The following is a 22,055-nucleotide window of genomic DNA, read 5'->3' as shown; positions in this document are numbered from 1 at the left end:
ACTCCCTTCCCCCCAGAATTTATGCATATGATGTCATACTTTACACCTGTGTGTGTTAATCCTTGACTGATTTTTACAGATATACATAATTTTAGTGCATCCTATTTTTCTTATTCTTGCTTGTGGTCATTCTTTTCCACTCAAAGAATCCCCTTTAACATTTCTTCTCAGGCTGGTTTAGTAGTGATAAATTCCTTTAATTTTCTTTCCCCCTGGGATACTCTTTATCTCTCCTTCTATTCTGAGTGATAGCTTGAAGGGTAGAACATTCTTGGTTGCAGGTTTTTTCTTTCAGCACTTTGAACATATCATTCTACACCCTCTCGCCAGTCAAGTTTTCTGCTCAAACATCAGCTGATAGCCTTATGGCGCTTTCCTTGTATGCGGCTATTTCTTTTGCTGTTTTTAAAATTCTCTCTTTGTCACTACTTTTTGCCATTTAAAAAAAAAGATTTTATTTATTTATATTTTTTGCCATGTTAATTACTATGTGTCTTGGTGTGGATCTGCTTGGGTTGATTTTGTTTGGGATTTCCTGTGCCTGATGAATCTAGATTTGTGTTTCCTTCTTCAAAAGTTTTCAGCTAGTATTTCTTCAAATCTGTCTATCTATCTAGCTATCTGTCTATCTATATATCTTTCTTCCTCCTCTGCTCTCTTTTTTTTCTTCTGGGATCCCTATAATATGAATGTTGTTATGCTTGATCATGTCATTGTTTTCCCTTAATCTATTTTAATTTATTATTATTTATTTTTCTTTCTCCTGTTCAACTAGATTGCTTTCCACTACTTTGTCTTCCAGGTCACTGATCCATTTTTTCTCTACTATATTTTAAATTTCAGTTATTGAGTTATACATCTCTGATTTGTTCTTTTTTATGTTTTCTATCTCTTTGTTAAGGGTCTCACTGAGATCCTCCAGTCTTTTCTCCAGTCCCTTGAATATCTTTATTACCATTACTTTAAATTTACTAACAGGTATATTATTTATCTTTGTTTTGTTTAGCTGTCTTGTGATTTCCTCATTTTGTCTAACTCTCTGTGTCTATTTCTGCGTTTTAGGAAAGTCAGCTATGTCTCTTATTCTTGAAATTAGTGGCCTTATGAAGAAGAGGTCCTGTGGACCTCTTTTGAACCGTGCCCCTGTTCACCAGAACTTGGTCTTTCAGGGGTGTCTCGTATGTGTGCTGTGTGTACACTGCTATTACGGCTGAGCCACATTTGCCTTCAGTCCAGTCATCTGCAGTGGCTCTCCTTGCCTGTTGTGGGCATAGTTTGATTCCTGTGTTGTTAATGGGCCAGTCTCAGGCCACTCTGGGCATGATTTGTGTCAGACCAGGCTTTTGCCAAAGCTGGATTAACACCAAACTTCAGGGTGTTCTTCCTGTGTTGTTCCATGAGAAGCTTTCATTGTGAGTAAGGACTGCAGTCAGACAGAGACCTACCCCCAATCCACTGCTAGGGTCACAGTCAGGCTAGTGTGTGGAGTTATCTTTCGCTCTCTCCAGGGAAGGAGTCAGTTTGGAGCAGTGTTGGCCCCTGTCAGCTCTGCTTGCACACTGTCAGGCTAGTGGCACTGCTTTGAATGGACTCCTGCAAAGGATATTTTGGGGGGATAGGCCTGTGGGAGAATGGAGGGGTGGGGTGCACTGCCTAACCCGGGATAGAGGGGGAGCATCTGCAGGAGAATGCAGGTTGGGGTGCACTATTTTTAAACTAGGCAGAGGGTGTTTGCTCTGTGCTGGTTCCTGCAGGTGTCTCTAGATTGGGCTGGGGGGTAGGGAGGGGTTTGAAGAGGAAAATGGTGCCCACCAACTCTTTTGTTCTTGTAGAATCTTACAAAGATCCATACCCCTCCAGCACCTGCTCTGAGATTAGTAAATAAATCTCCTTCTTGTATACCCCAGGTTTTTTTTTTTCAAACTGTGTTTCTATGCTGTATCTCAGTGGGACTGTTTGTTGTGCTGCCTCCTTAAGTGTGGGGACTCAGTTTCCTATTGCCCTCCAGCTCTCCCAGAGCTGAGCTACCTGGTTTTCAAAGTTCAAGGTTTTATACTCCACTGATTATAAGAACTTGTGAAATTAGGCCCCTCTGGGTTTCAAAGCCCAATAGGGATTCATCTTCTCAGTGTGGCTCCGACATGCCTGGGGTGCCTGTGGTGGGGTATGCTCCTCTCCCCTCTCTGTGCCAATGGCATCCTTTCTTCCTTTAGACAGTCCTGTGAGTCAGTTTGGTTCCTGACCATGTCTCCACCCTTGCTACCCTCTTCAATATGGCCTCTTCTTTTATATTTAACTGTGTAGAGTCTGTTCTGGTAGGCTTTGGGTCATTTTCTAAGTTATTTACAGTGATGTGTGTGCTATCTAGGTGTATCTGTGGGACAAGGTGAGCCTAGGATCCTCTTCTTCTGCCATCTTTCCTGAAAGCCTGAATTTTTTTTTTTTTTTAAGATATAATTGACAAACATTTAGCTAGACTAGGAAAAAAAGTAGATTCAAATAAGATCAGAAACAAAAGAAGAAAAATTACAACTGATGCTACAGTGAAGGGGTTGGGGGGGATCATAAAAGACCACTATGAGGAGTCATATACCAACAATTGGATAACCTTGAAGATAAATATTTAGGAATATACAACCTACCAAGACTGAACCAGTGAGGAAAAGAAAATCTGAATAGAACAAAAAATAGTAAAGAGATTGAAGCAGTATTCAAAAACCCAACAAAGAAAAGATCAGGACTGGATGGTTTCACTGATGAATTTTGCCAAAGATCTAGGGAAGATTAATAGTAAGAGATTATTGAAGACTTTTGAATCTTTCAAAAAACTATAAAGGTGGGACCACTTCGCAATTCATTTTATGAGGTCTGTACGATCCTGACACCAATACCAAAGAACTACAAGCAAAGAAAACGACAAGTCAATATTCCTGATGAGTATAGGGGCAAAAATTCTCAACAAAATACACGCAACCAACTTTAATCATGTGTTGAAAAGATCATACCATGTGAGATTTATCCCTGCCAGGAAGGATAGTTCAGCCTACACAAATTGTGATAAACCACCTTAACAGAATGAAAGATAAACATCACATGATCATCTGAATTGAGGAAGAAAAGCATTTGACAAGATTTAACACTTTTTCATGATAAAAATATTCAAAATACTAGAAATAGAAATCACCTCATCATAATAAAGGCCCTATATGAAAAACACCAAACCTACCATCATACTTAATGATGAAAGACTCAATGTGTTTTCTCTTAAATCAGAACCAAGACAAGCATGTCCACTCTCATCACTTCTCAGCAACAAAAAAGTCCTAGCCAGAGCAATTAAGCACGAAAAGGAAATAAAACACATCCACATTGGAAAGGAAGAAGTAAAATCATCTGTATTTGTAGATGATTTGATCTTATATATAGAAAACTCTAAAGACTCCACAAAAAGTTGTTAGAACCAATAAAGAAAATCAGCAAAATTGCAACATACAAAATTAACATATAAAAATCAGAGGCATTTTTGTACACTAACAATGGACTATCCAAAAAGGAAATTGGAAAGACAACCTCATTTAAAATACCATCAGTAAGAGTAAAATAGGAATTGACTTAATCAAGGAGGTGAAGACTTGTGCATTAAAAACTGTAAGACATTGCTGAAAGAAATTAAAGAAAATACAAATTAGTGAAGACCTCCTGTGTTCCTAAATTAGAAGACTTAATATTGTTAAAATGTCCATGATACCCAGTCATCTACAGATTTAGTGCAATACTGATCAAAACCCTACTGGCATTTTTTTATTTTTAAAGATTTATTTATTTATTTATTTGACAGACAGAGATGCAGGCAGAGAGAGGGAGGAGGAAGCAGGCTCCGTGGAGCAGAGAGCCTGAAGTGGGTCTTGATTTCAGGACCCTAGGTTCATGACCTGAGCTGAAGGCAGAGGCTTTAACCCACTGAGCCACCCAGGTGCTCCCCCTACTGGCTTTTTTTTAAAGTAATAGAAAAAGAAATAATTCTAATATTCACATGGAACTGCAAAGGATCCTGAATAGCCAAAGCGATCTTGAAAAAGAAACACAAAGCTGGAGGTAGTACACTTTTTTATTTCAAAATGTATTACAAAGCTATAGTAGATTAAACAGTATAGTGTGGCCTAAGGACAGTGGAACAGAATATAGTACCCAGAGATAAACCCATGCATAAATGGGCAGCTGATATGTAAATAAGGGTGCCAAGAATACACAATGGAGAAAGGATAGTCTTTTCAACGAATTATGTTGGAAAAGTTGGATAGTCATGTGCAAAAGAATGAAGTTGAACCCTTGCTATATACCATATACAAAAATCAACTCAAAATGGATTAAAGACTTAAATATCAGACCTAAAACTGTAAAACTCCTAGATGAAAACTTGGGGGAAGATCTTTATGACATTGGACTTGGCTATGATATCAAAAGCACAAACAACAAAAGAAAAGTTAGATAAATGGGTCTACATCAGACTTAAATGTTTCTGAACAGCAAAGCAATTAATAGAGAAAAGATATATTATGGAATGAAAGAAAATATTTGCAAACCATATATCCAATAAGGGGTTAATATTAAAAATGCATGAAAAACTATAACAACTCAGTAACAAAAACCCAATTTAAAAATAGCAAAGGACTTGAATAGACATTTTTTCCAAAGAAGACATAAAGTTGACCAACAGGTATATGAAAAGATGCTCAACATCATTTATCAACAAGGAAATACAAATAAAACGCACAGTGAGTCATTCACAATGATGAACAAATCACACCTGTTAGGGAAAGCTATTATTAAAAACCAAAGGAAGAAAAATAACCACCAAAAGATACCGAATGTTGGCAGAGATCCAGAGAAATAATTAAAACTCTGTACTCTGTTGGTAGGAATTTAATACAGTGCAACTGCTATGGCAAACTATGGAATTTCCTCAAAAATTAAAAATGGAACTGCTATATGATCCAGCAATTCCACTTCTGGATATATGTGCAAAAGAATTCACAGCAAAATTTTGAAGAGACATTTACACATCCATGTTTATTGCAGCATTATTCACAATAGCCAAGATGTAGACACAGCCTAAATGTTTATCAATGGTAAATGAATAGAGAAAATATAATTGTGTGTGTGTGTGTGTGCACGCGTGCGCAGTAGAATATTATTCAGCCTTAAAAAAGGAAATTTTGTCACATGTGACAACATGGATAAATCGAGGATATTATGCTAAGTGAAATTAACCAGTTACAGAAGGACAAATATGCCATGATACTTCTTCCATGAGGTAACTACAATAGTCAGACTCAGAGAAGCAGAAAGTAGAATGGTGGTTTCCAGGGACTAGAAGAGGGGGAAATAGAGAGTTGCAGTTTAACAGGTATAAAGCTTCAGTTATGCAAGATGAGTAAATTCTAGAGATCTTCTGTACCACATTGTGTCTAGAGTTAACGATATTATACACTTAAACGTGTTTTAAGGGGGGTAGATCTCATGTTAAATGTTCTTACCATATTTAAAACAAGAGTCTGGCTGTAAGGGCTCCGTAGGCTGTTTGTTTAGGTAGTTTTTTATTTTGTTTAGGATTTTGGTTGCTAGTTTACCATGATGGTAAGCATTCTGCATGACCATCCTTGTCTCTTGTGTGATTCGTCTTATAGTTAGGGCTTTCTATGCCAATATACCAAGAGATCTGACTGTGTTAATGTTTGAGAGGCATGCACAAGGCCTAAATCTGACAATGTCTTCCTCATTGCTTTGAAGCTCCCGAAGTTTGTCATCCCTTTGAGCTAAAGATATGACCCTTATTCGGGTCAAGTTGTTTCCAGATAGTCATTGATATATTGATACCTAGCATGATTTAAATAATCTCATCAGCTAACTGAGAGCAAGTGCATTTTAATAAATTTTGGAGGACTATAGTTGGATTTGAAAGAGAGGTAACATAGCAACACTAAGAGATTTGGAGTGAAGAAGAAAGGGAGGGAGTGGTCAAATTTTCAGTCAAGTTTTCAGAAATACTACCATCTAGTATTCCATCTGTGCTTGGGGCAGCCCTTCCTGTGCTCACAATTTAGCATGATTGACAGCTCTTAAAGAGAAAAGGCCACAGTCATGACCCCAAACTCTTATTTCCTTTCTTTTTTTTTCTTTTCCATCATCTTTTCCTTTCTTTTTCTGAAACCGCTAGCTAGCTATGATATGTAAATCCTGCACCTGTCACAGTGACCTCATTTCCGTACCATCTTCTAAGCACTTGGTGACTGATGCTAATTACTATGATGAATGTAGCCGGTGGGAAACTGAATATCCCAGTGTAAAAGAAGAGACAAAATGCCCTGGTCTATAAAGTGAGGGTACCAGGCCAACAGATCAATACGATTGCTTTGATTAAAGTTCCCTATTTGTTAAGCATGTATATGTATGTAAATACTTTCACTTTTTCCTCTGATCTCTGAGGAAGTGCTTTAAGTTTTAATTTGTCACAACTTCCCAGGGGTGACTCTCCGTTGAAATGTCACTGACAGCTTGTGGTTTGGACTTTTTTTTTTTTTTTTTTTTAACTCCAGGCAGAATCAAAGAGAAGCGCTTGAACCAGTGCAAGGAGATGCTGTCAAGCAGGAAGCTGTTGTTAGGAAGAAAGTCCAAAGAACCAGCCCATGGCCGGAGGACAGAGCAGAGCAGGTAGGGTAGCCTGTGACTACTTTATATTCAAGAGGAAGTTTCCTCAGATGTTCTTAAAACCACAAAGTAAAAAATGGAGGGGGAACAGAAAAAAAAAAAAAAAAAAAACCCCGAAGAGGAACTGTGAAGTTCAGTCCCCGGCGACCAGCAGTGAGCGGAGGAAGTACGGGGGGAGTTGTAAAAGAGGCGGTGTCAACAGCCTGCGGAGGAAAGAGGCATCTTTGCAGAAAGAGGCAACTTGACATATCAGGACTTTTACCGCTGTAGAGATAGCTCCGGTGTACAAAGCCCATGCAAACACAGAATTGCAGAAGTTCAGTAGAGGCTTATCACTTCCCTGAGAAGAAAAGCACATTTTCAGTTTTGTGTGCATAATACCAGGGGACGCTCAATTGCTTTCTTTCCCCGCCACCCTGCTAAAATCCAGTATTAACCGTATGTGTCCAGGTTGAGGATCGAGATCCGACAGCCCACTCAGCCGGTGACAAAGCGAAGTCTTTGCTGCATGAATTAGAGGAAGCAATCTTGGAACAACGGAATCTCCAGGCTATAAATACCGAATTGGTGAACACTTGCCAGACACTTGAGCAGAAGACGAGAAAACTGAAAAGTGAGTAGCAAATATGTGTTATGTCCCAATTCAGTCCACTCGGAGGTGGGGCAAAAAGACTATAGCCATTTTTGTAGATGACAGCTGCTGTGTTAATACCCACATTTATGACAATAAAATGGTTCCAGAAAGCAGTATCGTGGGCTTCCAGAAAGGCTTGCTTAGTGTCCAAGTAGGCTGCGTTAATGGCTAACTTTCCCTTTCAGTTTTTTTTTTCTTTTTAAATTATGAGCTGGATTTGTCTAGGACTGTTACTTCTTTAAAAACTAAAGTTCTCAGTATCTGTAAAAGTAAACAAGGAAGGAAAAAATCTTACATGCGTGGGATATTTGAACTCGCAAATGGCTTACCTATCCTACCCCGATTTTATTAGCTAGCTTGTACCCGTTGTGTGGTAGAAAGGACCTGCCCCTCTATTTTCTTTTACATAGTAATTTTAGGGGTGGGCAAAATACTTACAAATTCAGTGTATCAAAATATTAAATATGTGAAAACCCTTTTTAAATTTTAATGTGCTCTTTACATATATATTTTGCTTTAAAAATTGGGATATTGATCATTTTTCTGTATTACCTGAAAGTAAGTGTTTACTAGGGATTTAGGTGAGAAGACAATTGTCAAATGACAGATGTCGGATTACTCAGTAGTGAATTTTATTCTGGAAACATAATTTGGTCAAAATAAAGCTTGCTTATTTGACCATTTACTAGTCAATTGCTTTTATTTGGCCAGCTTCTCGTTCTAGCTGTCCTAGATGATCTTTTTAGACAAAATTATTGATTTGGGTAACAAACAAATGAATTATCAGCTTAAGCTAAGCTAGAGAAGGAGATTTTCAGACCTGGGTTTGTTTTGGATTTATTGTACTGTTCGTACTGCTATCTGAGAATGCTGTTTAAAAGTTTCAATGACTTGGCTAGTTCTAATGTAATAGTAATTATTCAATAATTTTAAGTACCAATTTACTCTGTCAGTGTAAGGCTTTAAATTACATAATCTATACATTATTTTATGATTGCTCAGAGGGCACTGGAGAAGATTCCCTTGTGATCAGAAGTGTTCTTGTTGAGACACGAATAATAAGGCATTCCAGATTTGGTTTATGGTATGTTTGCTTTAGACACTGTTTTTAGAGGACTAATTTTTTGGGTTCAATTATATTTATCTTTGATTAAGTCAACATTATACCCTGATAGTTTATAAAACTAAGAATTTATCTCCTCCTCCTACTCCCCCCACCCCACCCTCGCCTTTGATTTCCTTTCAATGCCTTCTTGGAAGAGTCAACTTTTGTAACTTATCCCAAAATATACATTCTTGATATAATGAAGTTGCTATTGTCTTCCCACTTCATTGGTCCAAATATTACCGAAAGCTATCCTGGGTTGTATGCATATATATATATTTTTTTTCCTGGCTGGATAAAGTAGAGTGGATGCCTCCTTTCTGTCTTGAGTTGCTCACAACCTGCCTGGTTTTTTTTGTTTGTTTGTTTGTTTTGTTTTTGTTTTTGTTTTTCTTTTACTCGTTTGTATCTTTTGCTGCCCATAGAAGGCATACACATCAGGATTTTGTTCTGAAGACCATTTGCTTATGAGGATTTTTCTAACAATGCCCTTAAAAATCAACCTTTGCAACAAGGGAAATTTGGGTGGCACATATTTTTTAAATGTTCTGCGGAGCAGATTTTCCAGATAGACTGTGAATAAATGTCAGTGAGGTAGGACAGTTATCATATAAACACATCCTGGCACATTCCACCATTACCACTGTCACCACATGCTGTTTGAATTCTGAGTCAGACGTTTGAATTCTGAGTCAGAAAATAAAAATACTTAAATCCACTTAGTTCTTCTGAAACTTTCTAGTTAGCTTACTACATTTATTAAGTGTTTAAGGCAATGGATTTTTGTCACATCTAAGAATGGTTCCTTAGCAAATTGGGTGGGGATTCAGTGATTGTGTCCAAATGTTCAGGTCAATGACGGTTCATGAGCTGGAACTAGGAAATTATTCATGATATTTGAATAGAAATCCTGAACCTAATATTGAAAAAGTAATGTCTAAGTTTTCAGGGGCCGCCAGGATTGGACTGATGTATGAGCTTATAAGTGAACATGCCAGCCTCCGTGACACGTGCCCTTAGAACTGCTGGGTTTCCTGAATGGTTACCTATATATTTTCTTTCTCCTGCTCCTTACCTACATATATATCTAAGTATCTTGTTAACAAAGGCAATCCTGGGTATATAAATGAATGTTTGTTTTGAAAAGGAAACCAAAAGTCTTCTTAGATCTAAGGCATTTACCTAACATATTAGAGTGAATCTAATGAAACACTGACCACTTGATCTAGTATAGACTATCACCTCTTTATAGTTCATCCTCTTTTTACCCCATCCAACATGAAATCTTCATTGAGTCCCTGATTTAATAAGCAAGGAGGGAACTGATTACCTTTAGAAACTATAAATATTTCCTTGGCGGGAGAGCCTGAGCAGCTCCTGTATATCATAACTCCTTCTCTGAACCTGGTATCTGTATCAACTTTAGAGAAGGCTTTCACCTAGATGATCTCTCTGGGAGCTGTCTTCTAACTTGCTATCCTTAACATGGAGCAGTTGGGGTATGGGACAGATAAGAGCCTCAGGGATTTGAAGATGGCCATGTGTCTTGAGCAGTCAGTACACAAGAGGGACATGAGACAAGAAAGGGGGGTTGAGGTACTTAAAGATAGGTGTTGGGTTGAGGACCAAAGGAACAACCCCAAACCATCTCTTGCACAGCAACTCTGATGGGATGGGGGCCTAAATTTTCCCAAATGTAGGAAGCAGAAATGGATGACATAATCTAGGAGGCAGTATAGCCTAATGATTCCTAACAGAACCAATGTTCTGTATTATGTTTCGATGTATCCAGCGAAACTGGATAAAGTTAGGCAAATCTCTTTACCTCTCTGAGTGTCAGTATCTGCTCCCAGAAAACGCAGTAGTTAATTAACAAATGCGAAACAATAGCTAGTGCTCGGGAGAGTCTGTTCGGCTAGAGCACGTTTCTGTCGCGTGCGTTCTCATTCGTCTTTAGCCAATGGGTAATGACCTGAGTGCAGTATGGAAGTTGTATCATTTCATTCACGATTTTCCTAGGAATAGGGTCTGGCTTGGTGGGAGAACTAGAACCTTCAGCACGGAAGGAGAGAGTGTTTGGCTTGGCTGCTGACAAGCAGGAGGAGCTCTTTTAGCTTTATTTTAAAATTACAAACAAGTGTCTGTACCTGGGCATCCTCCCCCACAGAAGAGCCACCCAGCCTTACGGAGCTCTGGCTGGTGGCAGACGGTACTCCCCACTGCGTTCGCTTTAGCAATCCCACTCGCTGAGTTCCCCGTCCATCTGCATTTCCTTAGCACCCCACCAGCGCTGTGCCATTTAAATGTCACCAGCATCTCCATGCTTTTGTTATTGTGCATTTCTGTTACCCTGTGAGGCTGCCTTTGGTCATTTTAAGAGGCACATCTCCGTGATCCAAGTTCTCTTCTGAGGTACTAATAATTTATAATTTTGTTTGTTAGTGCTCTGGTTACATGTTGCATATACATTTTTGATGATCTCTTCCTAACCTGAGTTCATCTCATAAACCCTGTTTTTTTGTTCTTGTCATTTTTTAAAAAATAAGTTGTTCTTTTTTAAAAAAATTAAGGCATAATTAACATATCATGAATTGTTCAGATCTTAAGTGTATTGTTTTTTTAAGATTTTATTTATTTATTAGAGAAAGCAAAAACAGGGGGAGCGGGAGAGGGAGAAGAGGCTCCCCACTGAGTAGGGATCCTGATATAGGGCTTTTTCTGGGACCCCGGGATCATGACCTGGGCTGAAGGCAGAGGCCTAACCGACTGAGCCACCCAGGCACCACCTGAAGTATATTGTTTACAAATGCACATTGAAACGCAGAACTGTAACCCCACAACATTCCCTTTGTGTTACTTTCCAGTCACTGCCATTCCCCCACCTCCGCCACTATAAGGTCTGATTTTTTAAGCTCTGATCTGATTTTTATCACCGATGGGTTAGTTTAGCTTCTAGAATTGAGATATAAAATATGTGCTTTTGTGTTTTTGTCTTCTTTCCCTCATAATATTTATCTTAATATGTTATGTTTATTAGTGGCATGCCTTTTTCATGATCGAGTTATATTTCTTTGAATGGTTCCATAGTTTGGTTGTCTTTTCTCCTATTATTGGACATCTAAATTATTTGCAATTTGGGGTTGTTATGGAGCAAGCTGTTATGAACGTCTGCATATGGGTCTTTGTGTGGACATATGTTGTTCCCTAACCTGGGATAAAGATCTACGAGCAGAGTTGTTAGGGCATAGTGCAGCTGTAACTAAGAAACTGCCAGTTTTCCATAGGGTCAGTAACATTTCACACTCCCACCAGCAGTGTGTGGGAGTTCCGGTTTCTCTACAGCATCAGTGCTTGGTGGTGTCATTCTTTTCCATTTTTGTCACTCTTCTGGGTATCTTCTTGTGATTTTCATTTGTTGTGCTGACTGACTATTGTAAATCTTCTTTGTGAAGTCGTTAAGTCTTTTTTTTTTTCTTTTAAAGATTTTATTTATTTATGACAGAGATAGCAAGAGCGAGAATACAAGCACAGGGGAGCTGGAGAGGAAGTAGGAGGATCCACACTAAACAAAGAGCCCAATAGGGAACTCGATCCCAGGACACTGGGATCATGACTTGAGCTGAAGTCAGATGTTTAACAGCTGAGCCATCCAGGCTCCCCTGAAATATCTAAATCTTTTGCCCATTTTCAAATTGGGACATTTGTCCTTCTGTCATTGGTTGTACAATTTCTTTACATATTTTGGATACAAGTCCTTTGACAGATATATGTATTGTGAATTTTTTTCCTGGTCTCTGATTTTCAGTGAAACTTAATTTTTTTTGAATACACAGTTTTATAGAACATAACACATCCATTGTGTTATAAAAGTTCACGTTCCATAAATGTCAACCATCATTGATAGCACTATTATTGCACTGATAAAGTTTTAATTATCAACAGCTAATTAATTGTAGGGCCTTTGCCTAACTAATTGTAGTCTCATTGCATAGTCATTTGGACAGTTGTTTTGTCCCAGCTTCCTTTGAAGACAGTGTATCCAAGACATCCAGTCCCATCCTATATCGCAGATGGCAACAGCGGGGGATATAGTGACCATTGTTTCATTTGTTTCCATGTAAAATCTAAATGTCCTAGAGACATGGCAGGTCCAACTCCAAACACATATAAAAGAATGCAAAGGTGAATGCAAATTAGGCTCATAAGGCAATGTATTTTGCCTCATGGAACATATGGAAATAGTTTCTACACGTTGCACAAAACATCTGTTGAAACAAGGTTTACGATTTAAATGTTTTGAGATGGACTAGTCCTAAAACCCAAGATTGCCTGGTGGGAAAGCAGATGGGCAATTTAGATGGTCTTATACTAATTCATTATTTCTTGTGAAACACAAGCCTATTTGGAAATCCACAGAGAGTGTCTTGTTGATACACAACCTTCACAAACATAATGTTGGTCACTTCTGAGAGGTTGGTTGCTGTTGCTTAGATGTAGTTTGGGAGAAGGATTTATTTAATGCAGTTAAAAGAGAATTTTCTAAAACTGAATCTTTTACTAGAGTTTTAAGTATTAAAAATCAATTACTTAAATGTGTTAGAAATATTTAAAGAAGTATTTTCCTCCTAGTGGGCTTAGTAACACTAAGTGAAGCTTAGTTGTGAAATAAGTTATTTTTACAAAAAAAAAATTCTTACAAAATAGAATTTTACATGGTAATTTTCAATATAATTGAAGCTTTTTAAGCCTTTTTTCTTAGAAAAAAATTTTGTTAGATTATGTACTTTTCACATATATTAGTATTATTTTAATGGCTCAGAATTTCTTCAGTCTATTGAGATAGAAAACTGTATGCTTTGGACACCAGAGTATTTGCTGTTAATTTTCCTTGCTGTTAGTGTTTAAAAAAAAAAAAAAAAGGTAGCTATTAATATGTCTCCATCTAGCAGAGCATCCTACCCTCATGTAATTTTTGTTTTTAATCATCTGTGGGTTGAGAAGGCAGTCAGAGCTTGTGAGAATCCTGTATTAATTCAGAGCCTACTGTATGAGTGGAAGTGTGAGGAATTGCCACAGGAATAAAGGCCATGAATATCAACATCTATTTTGGTGCACAAGATTTGGGCCTACTTTCTGGTTCTTGTCTATATTTTAAGGAGTGTAGATTGTCAGGTAAGTGATATGTACCTGTGTAATTCAAAAAGTTAAAAAGGTTTTTTTTTTTTTTTCTCCTCATTTCTGTTACTCCAGAGATGAAAAATTGGAAGTTACTGGGAGGCAGATTTCAGAGAAGTAGAAAGACAGACATTTTTAATTTCATGAAAATTATACTGAATTGAGCCTCATCCTGTGAGTCTGATCCCAGCATGACTCACCAGTTATCATTGAAATCCACTGGGCAACAGTATTCTTGTCATCTCAGACCGATCCGTAGGATTCTGGGATCACAGGGCTTTGATTCTAGGGGTTGCCATCCCTCACTCACAGCTCATGCAGAGGCTTCTGGGAGAGCGGATTTCTACATTCTCTGCAGTTGGACTGAATGACCTCTGAGGTGTATTACTGTGTTAAGGTGGAATCGTTCTGACTTCTAGAGGACATCTCTCATATCTGTGGAGGGGAATTTGGAATGCCCAGCAGGGATCATGGGTTAGCTGCTCTAGCTTTTGTTCTGCTCTTCCTTTCCCACCAGACATGAGTTGAGAATGCCATTCTCAGAAGTCACTGCTTTCTCTCTCCCTTCTTCAGACCCCAAATTTAAAGTTCTTAAAAGCTTATGAGAGGAACTGAGGGAAAATGGGGTTACAAATTGTCCTATTAAGCTGGTTATGAATTCTCTTTCTAGCAACAACTGAGTCACTGAGAAAGAAGTTAATTAAAGGACGCCTCCATGGCTTGTTATTTCAGGTAAAAAAAAAAAAAAGTCTTGTGATATTATTTACTACGGGGAAGAGGTCCAATTTGTATAAAGTTTTGAAGCTAATTTATAATAGATAATCATTTTAATCATAAAATTAAATAACCAACTTAGAAGAAAATGCTCTGGTGGACTTTGTTCTCTTCTGCACTGAGAAAGCATTTAACAAAACAAGAGTGGGGATCTCGTTTGTGAATGGCTGCTAATAACATCTTTCAAAGAGAAAGCATTTCAGAATTTACTGTACCTATTAGCAAAGGGCCAGTGTTTTCGTCTTAGGCACATCCTTTCTGATATTCTTGAATGTGTACTGTTAGATGGGCTGGGATGATTCCTGCATCTTTTTTCTCCTATTTATTTTTTTGGGGTGTGTGTGTGTGTGTGTTTAAGAAGATTTTATTTATTTGAGAGAGGGAGAGCACACAAGCAGGGAGAGAGGGAGAGGGATAAGCAGGCTCCATGCTGAGCGAGGAGTTTGGCTCAGGGTTTGACCCTGGATTCATGACCTGAGCCAAAGGTAGACACTTAATCAACTGAGCCACCCAGGTGCCCCTCCTATTTGAATTAAACTTTTAACTCCTTCCTGTCTGGATATCTCAATATATCCATGGTAGAGTTCAATGTATTTCTTTCACTTATTCTACTTGGTGAATTTCTCCTTTTTGTTCATAAATGAGGAACATAAGGAACAGTAAGGTTGGCACTGGGGGTGGGGACTGGAGAAGGGAAGAAAGAAGGGTGGTGTCTGCATGTATCTGTTCCCAAGGCATAATGCAGGCACATCTGTTTAAGTAGAGAAAAAAAAAAAATTATGCATGTGGGAGATTAGGCCAGGCAGAGTGCCTAAAAAGCCCCCTACAGTAATTGAAGTGGAAAAAACCTCTACATCTAAATATGCTTTAATCTTACCAGGAACACCGATACAATTTTCTATAATGTAATTGTGATAGGTATGTTTCCACCTCTTGGACTAAGACCACAATTTGATTGCTATGAGATTCTCAGAGGCACCATTTTCACTACACTGACCTGTCTCCAGACAACCTTCTTTGGCCTCTGCCTGAAGATTTCAGTGACAAACCCATTGCATTTCCTGTCCCCAAACTTTGACTTTCATTCCTAGAACAAGGGGAAAAATGCAACAAAGCCTTTACCATTACAAGCCTGTTCCCTTAAACCCCTAACAGAACCAGCCAATGCCACCCTCCTCAGGTAGCATGGTATCTTCTCTTAAGTCTAATATGCTTTGTATCCTTGACGCTGTCGTCATTCTGCCTTTGAATATGCTGCACCATTTTCTCATGACAGAGCTGTTTAGATGAGGAATTTCCTCGTGATCCCTTGTCCTGCTCAGATGGAATTCAACAACCGTTTCAAGAAAAACTGGTAAGTTTAAGCTTTTTGAAACAAGTTAAGTGCCCGTCGTGAATCACTGCTATGTCAAAAAGGCAAGCGAAGCCCAGTGTGTATTACTAGTCTTAGAATTCTAAGCCAGACCACTTTTGGGAGATTATGAGATGAAACAATGAATACCTACTTTTTTTTTTTAACTTTTTTTTTTCTTTTGAGAGAGCGAGAACACAAGCAGATGATGGGGGACAGAGTGAGAGAGTCCTAAGCAGTCTCCGAACCCAACACAGGGCTTGATTTCATGACCCTGAGCTGAAATCAAGAGTTGAACACTTAACCCACTTAACCAACCGAGCCCCCCAGGCATCCCTTCCTATTCTTCTTCCTTGTCATACGCTTGCACAAAATGCCAGTAAATACTACGATACAGTGATACATTAAATTCTTTGATTGTGGTATCATGAAGAAGTATTGTATAACTAAGCTTACCCATCACCCATACCTTTATCCTCAAGGCTTTTGCTTATATGACAGTGTCGATCATTGGGAATTGATATAATTCTGTCAAACTATCAATCTGTAATTTTTAATGAGAATTATACTTTACCCATAAGGTATCGCTTTCGATCAAAAGGTTGAAAGTTTTATTACTTGGGATCTTTTATGTTCTTCTTGACCTCTCTCACAGGGTTATTTAGACCAGTGATATTCTTTCTACCTTTGGAGATGAAGATGATAATGAAATATGTTATACCCTTTAGATAGCTAATACTATTTAATTTTCTGTTCAGAAGCAGTGTTGCCATAAACGATATAGTGGTCAAGAAGCAAGACTACATCAGACACTCCTGACCTTCATATATACGAGCTGGTATACACCTCCGCTAGGTAAGCATGGATAGCTGCCTCCCTTACACCGACCCTATCAGGCATGGCTGAGGGTGAGGTTCTTTTTGAAATGGGACGCCTGGGTGGCTCAGTTGGTTAAGCAGCTGCCTTCAGCTCAGGTCATGATCCCAGCGTCCTGGGATCGAGTCCCACGTCTGGCTCCTTGCTCAGCAGGGAGCCTGCTTCTCCCTCTGCCTCTGCCTGCCTCTCTATCTACCTGTGCTCACTCTCTCTGACAAATAAATAAATAAATAAAATCTTAAAAAAAAAAAAAAAGGAAAGTCATTAATCACAATTATATTTGTACAGGAAAAGTTGTTGAATACTCAAATATTTATCCTTGAATTCTCTCAGTCAACTTCTGTTGGAGCACCTACTCTGTGCAAGGCCCCATATTTCTGTATAATATTCTCTATAATAAAAAATAAATCCTAAAATATCACAGATTATCAGGGAGATTACAATGGACCCAGAGAAGTCCAAGAAGGCTTCATAGAAGAAATGAGAGTTGAAGCAGGCCTTAAAAGATGGGTTGCTTTTTGGAATTGCAAAAAGGATGGAAAAAGAGTTTTAGCTGGGGAGGACAAAATGAAACAGAAGAATGCAAAAGCCTCAAGTGTTTGAAGAAGAATCGAAGCTGGACAAGTCTTTTTTAGAATGAGTTTGGTTGTGATGCAGTAGAATATAAGTTTGGAGCAGGTTGTGGGACAAATTGTGTACTATGACTCAGTGTCAGGTCAAGGAGAATGAATTTCATCTTAGGAAATGCTCATGGTGGTGACATCTCTCATCACAACCGAGATGTGGCTGAAAGCAAAAGTTAATGGCTGGTTCTGAAATGACCAAAAGACATGGGATGGTTTTCAAAATAAAGTTAAGATGAAATAAAGAGCAAGTAGACTCATCTGTGGATCATTTCAACTAGAGAAGGGAAAACTACTACCATGACTAGTGGAACAGCCACTTTGTATCAATCAATAGCATACGGCTTTACAGAGATATTTTACTCACACTAACCTAGGAATAATAACACAATCACAATCCTACAGTGCCTGCAGATGCCTGTTCTCTGCTCTTAATGTCACTATTACCTCATTTAATCCTCACCACATCCCTGCCAGAAGATGCTAATGTAAGATAAGAGGGATAAGGAAACAGAGGAATATTGACTTAGTAATTTGCCTAAGGTCACGTGTTACTTCACAAGCAAATAAGCTGAGGCTCAGAGTGGTTGAGGTGCGTATCCAAGAACACACAACTAGTATGTGGCAGAATGAGCGTTTGAATGAAAACTTTCTGATGAACCCCAAGCCTCTGTTTTTTCCTATTACTCTTTCCTATACTCGGAAAAAGACACCTAAGATGGCTTCCTCCAAAACATGTGGTCTGTTACCCTATTTCCTTTGTTTCTAACGGGTCCCCATCACCATGTCTGACCATTTTGTCTTCAGGAGTTGGTAAAGCCGTTTCTGTCAGGGGCAGACAGTAAACCCTTCAGGCTCTGGCGGCTGTGTGATTTCTGCGGCAACTACTTGGTATCACACGCAGCCGTGGAGTGAATGAATGGGTGTGTCTGTGTTACAGGAGAACTTTATTTACAAAAACAGGCAGCTGGCTGTATTTTACCCTCTGGCTGCAGATTGTTAACCCATCTAGCTGCTTTTAGGCAATTATTTTCTGCCCTTTCCCCACTCTGCTTTAAAAAAATGGCATTTTCACTTTATGTAACTAAGCATCAAGGAGGGGGAGGGTTAATAGAATTGAGTTGACTTCTGCTTTATATATACGTACATTCATATATACACACATATAATTTATATATATATAAAATTTATATATTATTAAATATATTAGCACGTATTTATTATATATAAAAATAAATATAAATAAATAAATGTGTATTTATTATCTAGTTTAAACCAGAAATAAATTTTTGGTTTTATTCTTGGCTGTTCTGCAGATGTCTTGCATGTAGAGAGTCTCACAGCAATTCCAAGACTGGAATTGACACTTTTCTCAGGTGTAGCCAAAAGAATCCAGGTTTCATGTGAAAGGCCCAACTATGGAGAATTAGAAGATGGAGCTTTGGATGTGACTAGAAGACGCAAGTAAGTTAAACGAGCAGAATATACTTACCCTGTTCTTCACAGGTGGCCTTTTTTTTTATTGCCTAGACATTTCTTTATTATTATTTTTATTAACATATGATGTATTATTTGCCCCAGGGGGATTGCCAAGACATTTAGTCAGTTAGACTTCTTTTTTTTTTTTTTTTTAAGATTTTACTTATTTATTTGACAGACAGAGATCACAAGTAGGCTGAGAAGCAGAGAGAGAGAGAGGAGGAAGCCGGCTCCCTGCCGAGCAGAGAGCCCGATGCGGGGCTCGATCCCAGGACCCTGAGATCATGACCTGAGCTGAAGGCAGAGGCTTTAACCCACTGAGCCACCCAGGCACCCCTCAGTTAGACTTTTGTATCCTGAGAGCATCATGTCTTTATTATGGAGTTCTTAAAATGGAACTTCTGACTTTCTGAAAATTTGCAATTTTAAAACAAAGATATCTCTATAGTTTTCTTGAAGTGACTTTTCTTGTTCTTTGAATCCCCTAATGTCCATTCTAAAATGTAAAAGACAAATTAGGCTAGCTGAATGTTTCCCAGTCTTTAGGAATCTACTATCTATTGCTAAATTAAGCGGTTGGTTTTGAGCATATTCCTTCTTCCTCAAGGCTAATGAGCCTCTGCAAATCCCTGCCCCCACACCCACCCTCTACCCAAGTTCCTCTGTGCTCACCTTTCTGAGTACGCAGACTGAACTTCCTTAGGAAACGTTTCAGAATGTCAGTGGAGTTTGTGCGCACTGTCCACTCCCATGAAGTTTCCTTTCTGTACCAAGGGTAAGGAAGCAAGACTTTGAATTGCAAATTCTTTATTTTTATTTTTGGCTAGCTTCTCTATGGTTTGCGACTTCTCTCCGGTGGAGGTTGGTGCTTCTTTCCTTATATCTTACTAAAACCATGAGCTTAATTAGAAATTTGGTTAAGTTGGGACAGGGAAGGGAAGCATTTGATATCTGCCAAAATTCTCGGTCTTTCTCTCTCTAGTAAGGAACTTTGTTTTCTATTGTCAGGTGCCCAGGCCCTAAAGTTGGCCCCTACCTAGGATCAGATCTTTCCGGTTGCATCAGGATGAATGATGACCTAAAGATGGAAGTGAGCATTTGACTATATTTCTATTTTATTTTTAGTACTACTGTTATCCTGGTCATCTTCTATGGGGGGATGTGTGTGTGTGTGTGTGTGTGTGTGTGTATTTGAAGTATTATGGGCATTCTTACAGCAAGTATGAATCTTACACCACAAAACACAGATGCCTGAAAAATGCCAACATTTGATGGCAAGAAATTAAAATTCAGCCATTTGGCGGTTTTCCGTCCCTTCTGTAGTATAAACTCAAGGAAGCCAAAAGGAGATTTTTGGTGAAGTACACTGAAGATTTTGTTAAAGAGGCAGGCTGGTTTGGGACTTAAAATTCACTCATGACTCTAAGACGTCTCAGGTCTTATTGTCTCTCTAAGAATTGAAGCCAAGCCCAGGTAATATTTGATGTGCTTGTACTTTGTAAAAAGTCACAAAGTAGGGCAATGCTCATAGAGTATTCATTGCTGCAGTCAGGTGCTAATCATACTTCTCCACCTAAATAAAAAAAATAATATAATATAAAAGAGTAATACTGAATAACATATCATTTAGGCAAACTCTCCAGGTTATGGAGGTATGTGTGGAGTGCCTCCCTCAGTCTACAACCTAAGCCTGGCCATAATTTTCTCAATCAAATGGAGCCCACAGTTCTGTTTCAGGATATAATAACCCATCCTTCTTCCTTTTTCTTTCATTGCTTAATTGAGATATAATTCACATATTAAACAATTGGATCAATTAAATGTTTTTAAATAAATTCACAGAATTACACAGTCATCACCAAAATTAATTTTAAAACATTTTGATCATCCTAAAAAGAAGCCTCATGCTCATTGACAGTCTATCCCCATTCCCCCCATCCCCAACCTCAGTCTGAGACAATCACTAATCTACTTTCTATCCCTTACACATTTGCCTAGTCTGAATATCTCATATAAATGGAATAATATAATATGTAGCCTCTTGCAACAGGCTTCATTCACTTGGTATAGTGTTTTCAAGGTTCCCCCATGTTGTAGCATGTATCAGTACTTCATTCCTTTTTATAACTGAATAGTATTCCAGTGTATGGATATACCACATTTTGTTGTATCCACCCATCAGTTGATGGGCACTCAGGTTGTTAACATTTTTTGGCTACATGAATGATGTTACTATGAATGTTAGTGTGTAAGATTTTGTGTACACATATTGGTATTCATTTGGGTATATACCTAGGAGTAGAATTCCTACATCATATGGTAACTCTACCATTTTGAGGAACTGCGAAACAAATTTCCAAAGTGTTTACCCCATTTTACATTCCCACAAGCAATGTAAGAGTATTCTAGTTTCTCTAAATCCTTGTCAACATTTGTCTGTTTTTGTTTTTGTTTTTTAGGATTTTATTTATTTATTTGACAGACAGAGATCACAAGTAGGCAGAGGGGCAGGCAGAGAAGGAGGGGGAAGCAGGCTCCCTGCTAAGCAGAGATTCCTGATGCAGGGCTCGATCCCAGGACCCTGAGATCATGACCTGAGCTGAAGGCAGAGGCTTTAACCCATTGAGGCACCCAGGCACCCCTGTTTTTGTTTTTGTTTTTATATTATAGCCATCTTAACAAGTGTGAAGTAGTTTTGATGGTTTGGGTATGTTTTTACCTAATAACAAATGACGTTGAACATCTTTTTGTGTTCTTGTCAGCCACGTATACATCTTTGGAGCTATGTCTACCCAGATCTTTACCCATTTTAAAAAATGGGGTCCTTTTTACTACTGAGTTATGTGAATTATTTTTATTATTTCTCTCAAGTGTATCTGACATTTTTCTGTTCCTTAGTACCCATCCTATTGAGTAGCTAAGAAAAGGAAAGAAAAAGGAAATGAATCTATTTTGCTATTACTTAGCAGTTCTTATAAAGTTTAATAAAGGAAGTTGGACTAGGAAGCTTATAGGATGTTTGGTTATTAGTAATTCCCCTTTTATCTGGCACTGATTTCACCAACAAGGGGGAAGAAACAGGTATTAGTTGTGTACCTGGCACTTTGTAGGAAAGCATGTCCACATGCCATGTTATTAATCTTCTCCACAACTTTGGTAGGTATTCTCTGCTTTTATAGATGAGACAACTGAGGTTCAGAGAGGTTAAATAACTTACTCAAGATCACTCCAGAGGTAACTAGCAAACATGGGGTTCAAATTCAAGTTTGTCTCACTTCAAAGGATAAACCTTTCTCACAGCCCCTCTTAGAACAATGAATTTAGACCTCT

At 38.4% G+C, this 22,055-nt stretch overlaps 1 protein-coding gene across 1 annotated transcript in view; it reads left to right on the top strand.

Moving 5' to 3' along the window:
• IRAG2 (inositol 1,4,5-triphosphate receptor associated 2) overlaps positions 1-22,055 on the top strand; it is a 122,043-nt gene that overhangs the window by 69,998 nt on the left and 29,990 nt on the right. The window contains 7 exon segments of the mRNA XM_059404490.1: positions 6,597-6,711; positions 7,159-7,321; positions 14,293-14,354; positions 15,673-15,750; positions 16,506-16,602; positions 18,563-18,710; positions 19,734-19,815. Of these exon segments, the coding sequence (XP_059260473.1) occupies positions 6,597-6,711; positions 7,159-7,321; positions 14,293-14,354; positions 15,673-15,750; positions 16,506-16,602; positions 18,563-18,710; positions 19,734-19,815 (745 nt within the window).

The sequence above is a fragment of the Mustela nigripes genome, chromosome 6, assembly GCF_022355385.1.
Source record: "Mustela nigripes isolate SB6536 chromosome 6, MUSNIG.SB6536, whole genome shotgun sequence".
Classification (NCBI taxonomy): domain Eukaryota; kingdom Metazoa; phylum Chordata; class Mammalia; order Carnivora; family Mustelidae; genus Mustela; species Mustela nigripes.
This window is presented reverse-complemented; position numbering and strand designations above follow the sequence as displayed.